This window comes from Carcharodon carcharias, chromosome 1 (assembly GCF_017639515.1).
Source record: "Carcharodon carcharias isolate sCarCar2 chromosome 1, sCarCar2.pri, whole genome shotgun sequence".
Lineage (NCBI taxonomy): Eukaryota > Metazoa > Chordata > Chondrichthyes > Lamniformes > Lamnidae > Carcharodon > Carcharodon carcharias.
In genome coordinates this window covers 265,130,751-265,143,208 of record NC_054467.1, presented here as the reverse complement: position 1 = coordinate 265,143,208, position 12,458 = coordinate 265,130,751, and the positions used below count along the sequence as shown (strand labels likewise).

At 45.8% G+C, this 12,458-nt stretch overlaps 1 protein-coding gene across 3 annotated transcripts in view; it reads right to left on the bottom strand.

Moving 5' to 3' along the window:
- Positions 1-12,458, bottom strand: part of LOC121279949 (disintegrin and metalloproteinase domain-containing protein 12-like) — a 375,022-nt gene that overhangs the window by 100,247 nt on the left and 262,317 nt on the right. For 2 of the 3 annotated variants that reach the window (XM_041191570.1, XM_041191551.1), the window contains exon 17: positions 1,308-1,385. The exons of the other annotated variant lie outside the window; for it this stretch is intronic. In XM_041191570.1, the coding sequence (XP_041047504.1) occupies positions 1,308-1,385 (78 nt within the window). The remainder of the gene's footprint in view (positions 1-1,307; positions 1,386-12,458) is intronic. 3 annotated transcript variants of the gene reach the window in all.

Genomic DNA, 12,458 nt, shown 5'->3' with positions numbered 1-12,458 from the left:
CCTTGTGCACGGTTCACAGGAATTTCATGTACAGACACAGGAAGCAATTAGGAATGATTACAAAGGAGTACAATAATTATATACGACCTTGGTGAGCACTGCGTATAGTATTGATCTCCTGAAGTAAGGAAGGATATTGAGGGTGGGGGGAATGAAGAGGAAACTAAGATTGGCAAAGAAGGAATATGAGAACAGAATGTCAGTTAACATAAAAGGGAACTCAAAAATCTTCTAAATAGGCAGCTGATAGTAAGAGAAGGAGTGGGACCTATTAGGGACAAAGAGGTGCAGGGCAAGTGTACTTAATGAGTACTTTGTATCAGTATTTGTTAAGAAAGAGTATTCTTCAGTAGAAGATATTCCATAAAACCTACTTCTTTAAACAAGCTTTTGGATGTCTATGGTAACATCTCTTTATGTAGCATGGTATCAAATATTGTTTGATAACACTCCTGTAAGACACATTGATTAGGTTTAGTATGTTAAATGAACCATATAAATGCAAGTTGCTGTATTGACTACTTCCCTGACATTTTCAGGTGATGCATTCTAAATATTTCTCTTCAAGTCACTTCTGCTGCTTTTACCAATTACCTTAACTCTGTATTCTCTGGTTTCCGACACTTATCCCACTGGAAACAGTTACTCCTTTCTCTTTCAAAACTGATTATACTTTTAGGGAGGCCGGAGAGGTGGTGACGTAGTGGTAGCATCACTGGGCTGGTCATCCAGAGACGCAGGGTAGTGCTCTGGGGACCCAGGTGGGAACCCTGCCACGGCAGATGGTGGAATTTGAATTCAATAAAAATCTGGAATTAAAAGTCAAATGACTGTTGATTGTTGTAAAGACTCGTCTGGTTCACTGATGTCCTTCAGGGAAGGAAATCTGCTGTCCTTACCTGGTCTGGCCTACATGTGACTCCAGACCCACAGCAACGTGGTTGACTCTTAAATGCCCTCTGAACAAACGCAATAAATGCTGGCCTAGCCAGTGATGCCCACATCCGATCAATGAATAAAAAAAAGGAATACCATCAAGTTTCGCTTAACCCTTCTCTGCAATAAAGGGAACAACATCAGTTTATCATAGCTTTTTTAATTGAAGTTTTCTATCATTGGTGCTTCTGCACCCTCTCTAAAACCTCGATATCTTTCTGAAATTCTGGTGTCCAAAATTGAACGCAGTGCTCCATCTGAGGCTAAACCAATAATTTATAATAGTTTAGCTTGATATTGCCATTACCCAGTTCTCCGCTTACCAACAAAAGACTCTCAGTTGACTCAAAGGGAAGTGATAAATTTCATACCCCTTTACTATTGCAGGTGACGTCACAATTTCGTACTCTGAACACATTTACATCCTGACACATAGTTTCATAACAGGCCTGTGAAATAGAGAACAAAACAGTTTTATCATCAAAGTATTACTGTCATTCAGTTTAATGATATGGCCTGGTAAGGACCCAAGTGGTTTAACTCCAAACTCTTTAGGAACAGGCATTTAAACTTTAGGTGTAAAGAGTGAGAGTTCAGTGAGGAGAGTGGGGGTATACAGAATGAGAGTTCAGTGAGGATAGTGGGGTATACAGAGTGAGAGTTCAGTGAGCAGAGTAGGGGTATACAGAATGAGAGTTCAGTGAGGATAGTGGGGTATACAGAGTGAGAGTTCAGTGAGCAGAGTGGGGGTATACAGAATGAGAGTTCAGTGAGGATAGTGGGGTATACAGAGTGAGAGTTCAGTGAGCAGAGTGGGGGTATACAGAATGAGAGTTCAGTGAGGATAGTGGGGTATACAGAGTGAGAGTTCAGTGAGCAGAGTGGGGGTATACAGAGTGAGAGTTCAGTGAGGAGAGTGGGGTATACAGAGTGAGAGTTCAGTGAGCAGAGTGGGGGTATACAGAGTGAGAGTTCATTGAGGAGAGTGGGGTATACAGAGTGAGAGTTCAGTGAGGATAGTGGGGTATACAGAGTGAGAGTTCAGTGAGGAGAATGGGGTATACAACGTGAGAGTTCAGTGGGGAGAGTGGGGTATACAGAGTGAGAGTTCAGTGAGGAGAGTGGAGTATGTGGGACTTTGTCGAAAGCCTTCTCAATGTCCAAATAAACCACATCCACTGAATCCCCCTCATCAACTCTACTAGTTACATCCTCGAAAAATTCCAGTTGATTTGTCAAGCATGATTTCTCTTTCATAAATCCATGCTGACTCTGTCCGATTCTGCCACTGTTTTCCATGTGCTCAGCTATTAAATCTTTTATAATGGACTCTAGAAATTTCCCCACTACCGACGTCAGGCTGACTGGTCTATAATCCCCTGCTTTCTCTCTGCCTCCCTTTTTAAATAGTGGGGTTACATTAGCTACCCTCCAATCTGCAGGAACTGTTCCAGAGTCTATAGAATCTCGGAAGATGACCATCAATGCATCCACTATTTCTTGGGCCACTTCTTTAAGTACTCTGGGATGTAGATTATCAGGCCCTGGGGATTTATCGGCCTTCAATCCCATCAATTTCCCCAACACCATTCCCCTACTAATACTGATTTCTTTCAGTTCCTCCCTCTCACTAAACCCTGTTTTCCCCAACATTTCTGGTATGTTATTAGTGTCCTCCTTTGTGAAGACAGAACCAAAATATGTATTTAGTTGGTCAGCCATTTCTTTGTTCCCCGTTATAAATTCCCCTGTTTCTGACTGTAAGGGAACTACATTTGTCTTCAGCAATCTTTTTCTCTTCACATACCTATAGAAACTTTTACAGTCAGTATTTATGTTCCCCGTAAGCTTACTCTCATATTCTATTTTCCCCTTCTTAATCAATCCCTTGGTCCTCCTTTGCTGAATTCTAAACTGCTCCCAATCCTCAGGTCTGTTGTTTTTTCTGGCCAATTTGTATGCCTCTTCCTTGGATCCAATACTATCTCTAATTTCCCTTGTAAGCCATGGTTTGGCCACCTTTCCTGTTTTACTTTTGCACTAGACAGGAATAAACAATTGTTGCAGTTCACCCATGCGCTCTTTGAATGTTTGCCATCGCCTATCCACCGTCATCCCTTTAAGTAACGTATCCCAATCCATCATAGCCAACTCACGTCTCATACCATCGTAGTTTCCTTTATTAACATTCAGGACCCAAGTGTCAGAGTCAACTATGTCACTCTCCATCTTGATGAAGAATTCTATCATATTATGGTCACTCATCCCCAAGGGGCCTCGCACAACTAGATTGCCAATTATTCCTTTCTCATTACACAATACCCAGTCTAGGATGGCCTGTTCTCTAGTTGGTTCCACAATGTATTGGTCCAGAAAAACATCCCATATACACTCCAGGAATTCCTCCTCTATGGTATTGTTACTAATTTGATTTTCCCAATCTATATGCAGATTAAAGTCACCCAGAATTACGGATTTCGTTTTATTACATGCGTGTCTGATTTCCTGTTTAATGCCATTCCCAACATCATCACTACAGTTTGGGGGTCTGTATACAACCCCCACTAACGTTTTTTGCCCCTTAGTGTTTCTCAGCTCTACCCATACAGATTCCACATCGTTGGAGCTAATACCTTTCCTCACTATTGCGTTAATTTCCTCTTTAACCAGCAATGCAACTCCACCACCTTTTCCTTTTTGTCTGTCCTTCCTAAATACTGAATACCCCTGGATGTTCAGTTCTCATCCCTGGTCACCCTGCAGCCATGTCTCCATAATCCCGACTATATCATACCTGTTTACATCTATTTGTGCGGTTAATTCATCCACTTTATTGCTTAAGGTACAAAGCCTTAAGCCTTGTCTTTTTAACATTACTTGTCTTGTTCCCACTACTTTTCACTGAGACCCTGTTTGATTCTTGCCCTTGATTTCTCTATCACTTTTCTTATTCCACTTTCTGTCTTTTGTTCTTGTCTTTGATTCCCCTCCTCTGACTCCTTGCGTAGGTTCCCATCCCCCTGCCATTTTAGTTTAAACCCTCCCCAACCACTCTAGCAAATATTCCCCCTGGGACATCAGTCCCAGTCCTGCCCAGGTGTAACCTGTCCAGGTTATACTGGTCCCACCTCCCCCAGAACCAGTCCCAATGTCCCAGGAATCTGAAACCCTCCCCTTCACACCATCTCTTCAGCCACGTATTCATCCAATATATCCTGCTATTTCTACTCTGACTGGCATGTGGCACTGGTAGTAATCCTGAGATCACTACCTTTGAGATCCTACTTTTCAACTTACTTCCTAACTCCCTATATTCTGCTGTTAGGACCTCATCCCTTTTTTTACCTATGTTGTTTGTACCAATGTGTACCACGACCACTGGCTGTTCACCCTCCCTCTTCAGAATGTCCTCTAGCTGCTCTGAGACATCCTTGACCCTAGCACCAGAGAGGCAACATACCATCCTGGAGTCTCGTTTGCAGCCACAGAAACCCCTATCTAATCCCCTTACAATTGAATCCCCTATAACTATTGCATTCCCACACTTTTTACTCCTCCCCTGTGCAGCAGAGCCAACTGTGGGGCAATGAATTTGGCTGTTGCTGCTTTCCCCTCAGAGGCCATTCCCCCCAACAGTATCCAAAGTGGTATATCTAATTTGCAGGGGAATAGCCACAGGAGATTCCTGTACTGCCTGCCTAGTCTTCTTTCTTTGCCTAGTGGTCACCCATTCCCTGTGGACTCAGCCTGCAGTGTGACCACCTCTCTATACATGCTATCCATGATACTCTCCACCTCGCAGATGCTCCACAGTGCCCCCAGCCGCCAATCCAGCTCCAAAATCCAGCCACCAGGAGCTGCAGCTGGAGGCATTCCTGCACACATGCTGACCCAGGGCACTGGAAGTATGCCTGGCTTCCCACATGGAGCAGGAGGAGCACCCCACGGTTTTGAGCTCTCCTGCCATGACTTACCCCTTTAAATTAAATTAAACCTTTTGGAAGATATTTAATATCAATTATTCTCAGGCCCTTCTTTCCTGCTCCTTGTTGTTACAGAATATAGTCCCTACAAACCACAAAATAAGACCTTAAAAACTATAAGCAATGAAATAGTAAATGCTTACCCGTTCGTACTCACAGTATTCAAAGAATCACCTTGTTCCCTCCTCACCAAACTCCCTCAGTCACCCCTGCTCTCCCAGCTTCTCTTCAACTTCCGGCTCCTCTTGCGCTTCTCTTCAACTCCTGGCTCCTCTTGTACTCCTCTTCAGCTCCCGAATCCTCTCACGCTTCTCTTCAACTCCTGACTCCTCTCGCACTTCTCTTCAACTCCTGACTCCTCTCACACTTCTCTTCAACTCCTGACTCCTCTCATGCTCCTTTGCAACTCCCGGCTCCTTTAGGTGCTGCTGATTGCCTGTCCCAGAGTCCTCCTCTCACACTCTCCTCTAGGTGCTGTTGAATGACTGTCCCAGAGTCCTCCTCTCGTCTTCTCCTCACCTCTGGAGTTCAGTTCTTAATCTCTGTTTGAGCCAAGGTTGTAATGAAGCCAGGCGCTGAGTGATTTTCCTGTAACCCAAACTGAGCATCAGTGAGCAGGTTATTGCTAAGCAAGTGCCACTTGATAGCACTGTTGAAGACCCCTTCCATTACTTTGCTGATGATCAGGAGTAGACTGATGAAGCAGTAATTAATCACGTTGGATTTGTCCTGCTCTTTGTTTACAGGACATACCAGGACAATTTTCCATATTGTCGGGTAGATGCCAGCATTGTAGCTATATTGGAACAGCTTGACTGGGGAAGCAACAAGTTCTGGAGTGTAATTCTTCAGTACTATTGCCGGAATATTGTCAGGGCCCATAGTCTTTGCAGTATCCAGTGCCTTCAGCCGTTTCGTGATATCACGTGAGTCATTCAAATTGGCTGAAGACTGGCATCTGTGATGCTGGGGACTCCTGGAGGACGCTGAGATGGGTCATCTATTCGGCACTTCTGACTGAAGATTGTTGCAAACGCTTTGGCTTTATCTTTTACACTGATGTGCTGGGCTCCCCCATCACTGAGGATGGGGATATTAGTGGAGCCTCCTCCTCCAGTGAGTTGTTTAATTGTCCATCATCATTCGCAACTGGATGTGGCAGGACTGCAGAGCTTAGATCTGATCTGTTGGTTGTGGGATCACTTTGTTGTGTCTATCGCTTGCTGCTTATGCTGTTTGACAAGCAGGGAGTTTATGCTGAATTTATATAAGACACTTGTTCGACTTCAGCTGGGATATTGTGTACTGTCCTGGGCACCACATTATAGGAAGGATGTGAACACGTTGGAGAGAGTGCAGAAGAGGTTTACAAGAATGGTTCCAGGGATGAGAAACTTCTGTTACCAAGATAGATTGGAAACGTTGGGACTGTTCTCCTTGGAGAGAAGAAGACCTAGAGGAGATTTGATAGAGGTGTTCCAAATCACGAAGGGGCTGGACAGGGTAGACAGGGAGAAGCTGTTCCCACTCATAAGAGGACAAGATGGCACAGAGTTAAAGTGATTTGCAAAAGAAGCAAATGTGATGTGGGAAAAAGCTTTATCACACAACGAGTGGTTTGGGTCTGGAATGCATGGCCTGGAAGTGTGGTGGAGGCAGGTTCAATCGAGGCATTCAAGAGTATTAGGTGATTATTTGAATAGAAACAATGTGCAGGGGTACGGGAAAAAAGCAGGGCAATGGCACTCGGTCATAATGCACATTTGGAGAGCCGGTGTAGACACAATGGGCCGAATGGCCTCCTTCTGTGCCAAGTCCTGTGTTGTAGCTTCAGCAGGTTGACACCTCATTTTTAAGTATGCCTGCTGCTGCTCCTGGCAAGTCCATCTGCACTCTTCATTGAACCAGGGTTGATCCTTTGGCTTGGTGGCAATAGTAGAGTGGGGGATATGCCAGGCCATGATGTTAGAGATTGTGGTTGACTACAATTTTACCGATGCTGATGGCCTACAACACCCCATGGTTTCCCAATCTTGGGTTGCTAGATCTGTTTGAAATCTATCCCATTTAGCACGTTGGTAGTGCTACACAACATGATGGAGGGTCTCCTCAATGTGAAGTTGGGACTTTGTCTCCACAAGGACTGTGTGTTGTTCACTCCTACCAATACTGTCATGGACAGATGCATCTGCAGCAGGCAGGTTGGTGAGGATGAGGTCAAGTATGTTTTTCCCTCTTGTTGGTTCCCTCACCATCTGCCGCAGACACAGTCTAGCAGCTATATCCTTTAGGACTCAGCCAGCTTGGTCAGTAGTGGTGCTACCGAGCCACTCTTAGTGATGGACATTGAAGTCCCCCACCCAGAGTACATTCTGCACCCTTACTCAGTGTTTCTCCAAGTGGAGGAGAACTGAATCATCATTTGAGGGGGAGGGTGGGGGTGGGGCGGGGCGGGGCGTGGGAGGGGGCAGTGGTGCAGTACATGATAATCAGCAGGAAGCTTCCTTGCCCATGTTTGACCTGATGCCATGCGACTTCATGGGAGTCAATGTTGAGGACTCCCAGGGCAACTCACTCCCAACTATATACACTGTGTCGCCACCTCTGCTGGGTCAGTCCTACCGGTGGGACAGGACATACCCAGGGATGGTGATGGTCGTGTCTGTGACATTATCTGTAAGGTATAATTCCATGAGGATGACTATGTCAAGCTGTTGCATGAGCAGTCTGTGAGACAGCTCTCCCAATTTTGGCACAAGCCCCCAGGTGTTAGTAAGGAGGACTTTGCAGCGTCGACAAGGCTGAGTTTGCCGGTGTCATTTCCGGTGCATAGGTCGATGCCAGGTGGTCTGTCCGCTTTCATTGCTTTCAGACTTTTTCGTGGTTTGACACTACTGAGTGGTTTGCTAGGCCATTTCAGAGGGTAGTTAGGGGTCACCCACATTGCTGTGGGTCTGGAGTCACATGTAGGCCAGACCAGGTAAGGACAGCAGATTTCCTTCCCTAAAGCACATTAGTGAACTACATGGGTTTTGACAGCAATCGACAATGGTCATCATTTGAATGGGACCACAGAGAATTACCCTGGGTCTCTATTACCAGTCCAGTATCACTACCAGTACGGCACCACTTCCCTTCTGACATATCCTCACTCCTCACAGCTGTGATTGCTTCTCTAACCAAAATTGCCAACCGCACCCCCCCCCACTCCCTCTGTATCCCCCCTCTCTATCTTGTCTGAAAAGCCTGTAACCAGGAAGGCTGAGCTGCCATTCTTGTCAGTCTTTAAGCCATGTTTCTGTAATAGCTATGAAAATGCACTTAAAAAAGCATAGTACAATTTGAAGAAGTCCACATGGTTTTACCATAACATGATTTAATTTTACGTTCAGTTTGAGGGAGAGAGGAGTTGGTCTGAGACAAAGTTTTTAAACTTAAATAAGGGCAATTATGAGGGCCTGAAAGCTGAGCTGGCTAAAGTAAATTGGCAAATTAGGTCAAGGGATAGATCAATAGAGATGCAGGGGCTAATATTTAAGGGGATATTTCAGGATGCACAAAATAGATACATTCCAACGAGTAAGATAAATTCCAAGGGACAGACGCACCATCCGTGGTAACCAGAAAGGGTAGAGGCGGTATCAAACTTAAAGAAAAAGCACGTAATTGTGCAGAGATAGGTGGAAGGCCAGAACATTGGACACAATATAAAGAACAGCAAAGAATGATTAAAAGACTAATAAGGAGGGAAAAATTAGAGTATGAGAGAAAGCTAGCCAGAAACATAAAAACAGATAGTAAGAGTTTTGATGAATATTTAAAACAGGAGTTAACAAAGTGAGTTTCTATCCAGCTTCACCTGCTCCTTAGTTCCTCTTCTCTTTAGCTCTGAGGAAGGGTCATACAGCTTCAAAACATTAACTCTGCTTCTCTCTCCTCAGGTGCTCTCAGAGCTGCTGAGTTTTTCCAGCATTTTCTGTTTTTATTTCAGATTTCCAGCCTCTGCAATATTTTGATTTTATCTTAGTGTTTAATTCACTGCCACTTCTCTTCCAGGAATGCCTACCTTGAAGAAGTACTGCTCTTCTCTCCGACAGGATTTCCATTTGTCTTGTTCACCTTCCTTGCTTTCCATTTCTCTCCTGGTGTTTGACAAAGAGTTTACTAAAACTCGCTTTCACAGCCATATCTCCTTCCTCAGTGACTGTCTCCGTATCTGACTTACCCAACGTAGATTCCATCTAAAGCTCCATCCCTCGTGTTTTGAATCCACCCAGGATTACAGGTATCTCCGGGACATACAACATTCCTCGGACTGCTGTTCCCGTCGCATTCTGAGATCCACACTCAGTGCCATGCTCCGCCATATGAACACACTCGACCTCTCCCTCCAGCAGAACCAACTCATCCTATCTCCAAGCTGTCCTTGTCCCCAGTTTCATTTTACTCTTCGTCTCATCTGACATCTTAAGAACATTTTCTCTTTCTTTCAGGTGTTAAGGGACACAAGCTCCAACAACTTATTGAGACCAACGCCCATCCAGGACCTTCCACCCTTTCCTGTCCCTCTGACCCCATCCCACCTTCTAATCCCAGCCCTTGCTGTGTTTTCACCATACCCTCTGACCTTCCCCTCTCTGGTGCTGAACGTTCTGTACTCAGCAAAGGGCTCAGTTTCATACCCTTACGCCTTCACCTCAGTAAATTTTGGGCTCGGCACAACGCTTTGCCACCTTGGTCTCTGTGCTCGCTTCTTTGGGCAAGAGTCCTCCACGCATTCCAAGGATCCTATCACCTGCCTCCAGTATTCTCCCTCCACCTGGATCCCTCTCTCTGGCCTCTTACCTGCTCTTGATCTTTACTTGCGTGACATTGGCCATCTCAATTTCTCTGCTTCTCTCAGCCACTCTAACCTGTCTCCTTCTGAACTTGCTGCACTCCATTCTCTCAGGTCCAACCCTGACTTTGTTATCAAACCTGCCAACAAGGGTGGTGCTGTTGTTGTCTGGCGCACTGACCTCTACCTCGCAGAGGCTAAGCGCCAACTCGCAGACACTTCCTCCTACCTCCCCCTGGACCATGACCCCACCACTGAACATCAAGCCATTGTTTCCAGGACTGTTACTGACCTCATCTCCTCTGGAGATCTTCCCTCCACAGCTTCCGTTCTCATTGGGAGAGCGATGGTGTCGTGGTATTGTCACTGGACTATTAATCCAGAGACCCAGCGTAATGCTCTGGGGACCCAGGTGCAAATCCTGCCACGGCAGATGGTGGAATTTGAATTCAATAAAAAATCTGGAATTAAAAGTCTAATGATGACCAAGAAACCAATGTCAATTGTTGTAAAAACCCACCTGGTTCACTAATTCCCTTCCTTTAGGGAAGGAAATCTGCTGTCCTTACCTAGTCTGGCCTACATGTGACTCCAGACCCACAGCAATGTGGTTGGCTCTTAAGTAACCTCTGAACAAGGGCAATTAGGGATGGGTAATAAATGCTGGCCTAGCCAGAGATGCCCACATCCCATGAATGAATTTTTAAAAAGTCTCCAAACCTCAGACGGCCCGCTTCCACCTCCTTCCCAAAATCCATAAACAGGACTGTCCCAGTGGACTGATCATGTCAGCCTGTTCCTGCCCCACAGAACTCATTTCTTCCTATCTTGTGTCTGTTCTCCCTCCCCTTGTCCAGTCTCTTCCCACCTACATCCACAATTCCTCTGACACCCTACATCATATCAACAATTTCCAGTTCCCTGGCCCTAACCGCCTCCTCTTCACCATGGACGTCCAATCCCTCTACACCTCCATCCCCCACCTGGATGGTCTGAGCGCTCTCCGCTTCTTCCTCGAACAGAGGCCTGAACAATCCCCATCCACCACTACCCTCCTCCGTCCGGCCGAACTTGTTCTCTCACTGAACAATTTCTCCTTAAAATCATCTCACTTCCTCCAAATAAAAGGTGTGGCTATGGGTACCCGCATGGGCCCCAGTTATGCCTGTCTCTTTATGGGGTATGTGGGACATTCCTTGTTCTGGTCCTACTCAGGCCCCCTCCCAAAACTCTTTCTCTGGTACATCGCTGATTACTTCGGTGCTGCTTCATGCTCTCGTCGGGACTTGGAAAAATTTAACAAGTTTGCTTCCAATTTCCATCCCTCTAACACCTTTACATGGTCCATCTCTGACACTTCCCTTCCCTTTCTTGACCTCTCTGTCTCCATTTCTGGTGATAGACTGTCCACCAATATTCATTACAAGCCCACTGACTCCTACAGATACCTCGACTACAGCTCCTCACACCCCGCTTCCTGTAAGGACTCCATCCCATTCTCTCAGTTCCTTCGCCTCCGTCGCATCTGTTCTGATGATGCCACTTTCAAAAACAGTTCCTCTGACATGTCCTCCTTCTTCCTTAACTGAGGTTTCCCTCCCACTGTGGTTGACAGGGCCCTCAACCGTGTCCAGCCCATCTCCCGCGCATCCACCCTCACATCTTCCTCTCCCTCCCAGAATCATGATGAGGCCTCCCTTGGTCTTCACTTTTCACCCCACCAGCCTCCTCATTCAAAGTATCATCCTCTGCCATTTCCACCAACTTCAGCATGATGTCACCACCAAACACATCTTTCTCTCACCCGTCCTGTCAGCATTCTGTAGAGACCGTTCCCTCCAGGACACCCTGGTCCACTACCCGATCACCCCAACACCTCAACCCCCTCCCACGGCACCTTCCCATGCAACCGCAGAAGGTACAGCACCTATCCCTTCACCTCCACCCTCCTCATCATCCAATAGCCCAAACACTCCTTTCAGGTGAAACAGTGCTTCACTTGTACCTCCTTCAATTTGGTCTACTGCATTCGCTTCTCCCAATGTGGTCTCCTTTACATTGGAGAGACTGGGTGACCGCTTTGCTAAACACCTGCGGTCTGTCCACAAGCATGACCCAGACCTCCCTGTCGCTTACCATTTTAACACACCACCCTGCTCTCATGCCCACATGTCCGTCCTTGGCCTGCTGCATTGTTCCAGTGAAGCTCAATGCAAACTGGAGGAACAGCACCTCGCCTTCCGACTAGGCACCTTACAGCCTTCTGGACTGAATATTGAGTTCAATAACTTCAGATCATGAACCCTCTCCTCTATTTTCACTCCTTATTTAATCCCATTTTTTTCATTTTAAAAAAAATTTTATCCACTTATTTTCATATTTATTAATTTATTTGTTGTCTTGTCCCCTTTTCTATCCTCTTTTTTATGCCTTTTTCCACCCTTTTTCCCCAAACATCACCTACTCTCCCCACCCCATCCCTAAAAGGGTCATCTTGTTCTGTTATTAACACATTCTGCTTTCTTACCTTTATGCCACTATCAGCACCTCCTTTAGCCCTTACCGCTACTATTAACCATTTGTCTTTTTGTCCATGACAACTTTATCAATCACTCCTTATCTCCCACCTATCACTGGCCTTCATTCCAGCTCCACCTGCTCCACCCCCCCTTAAACAGTATAAATTTCATGACATTTCTACT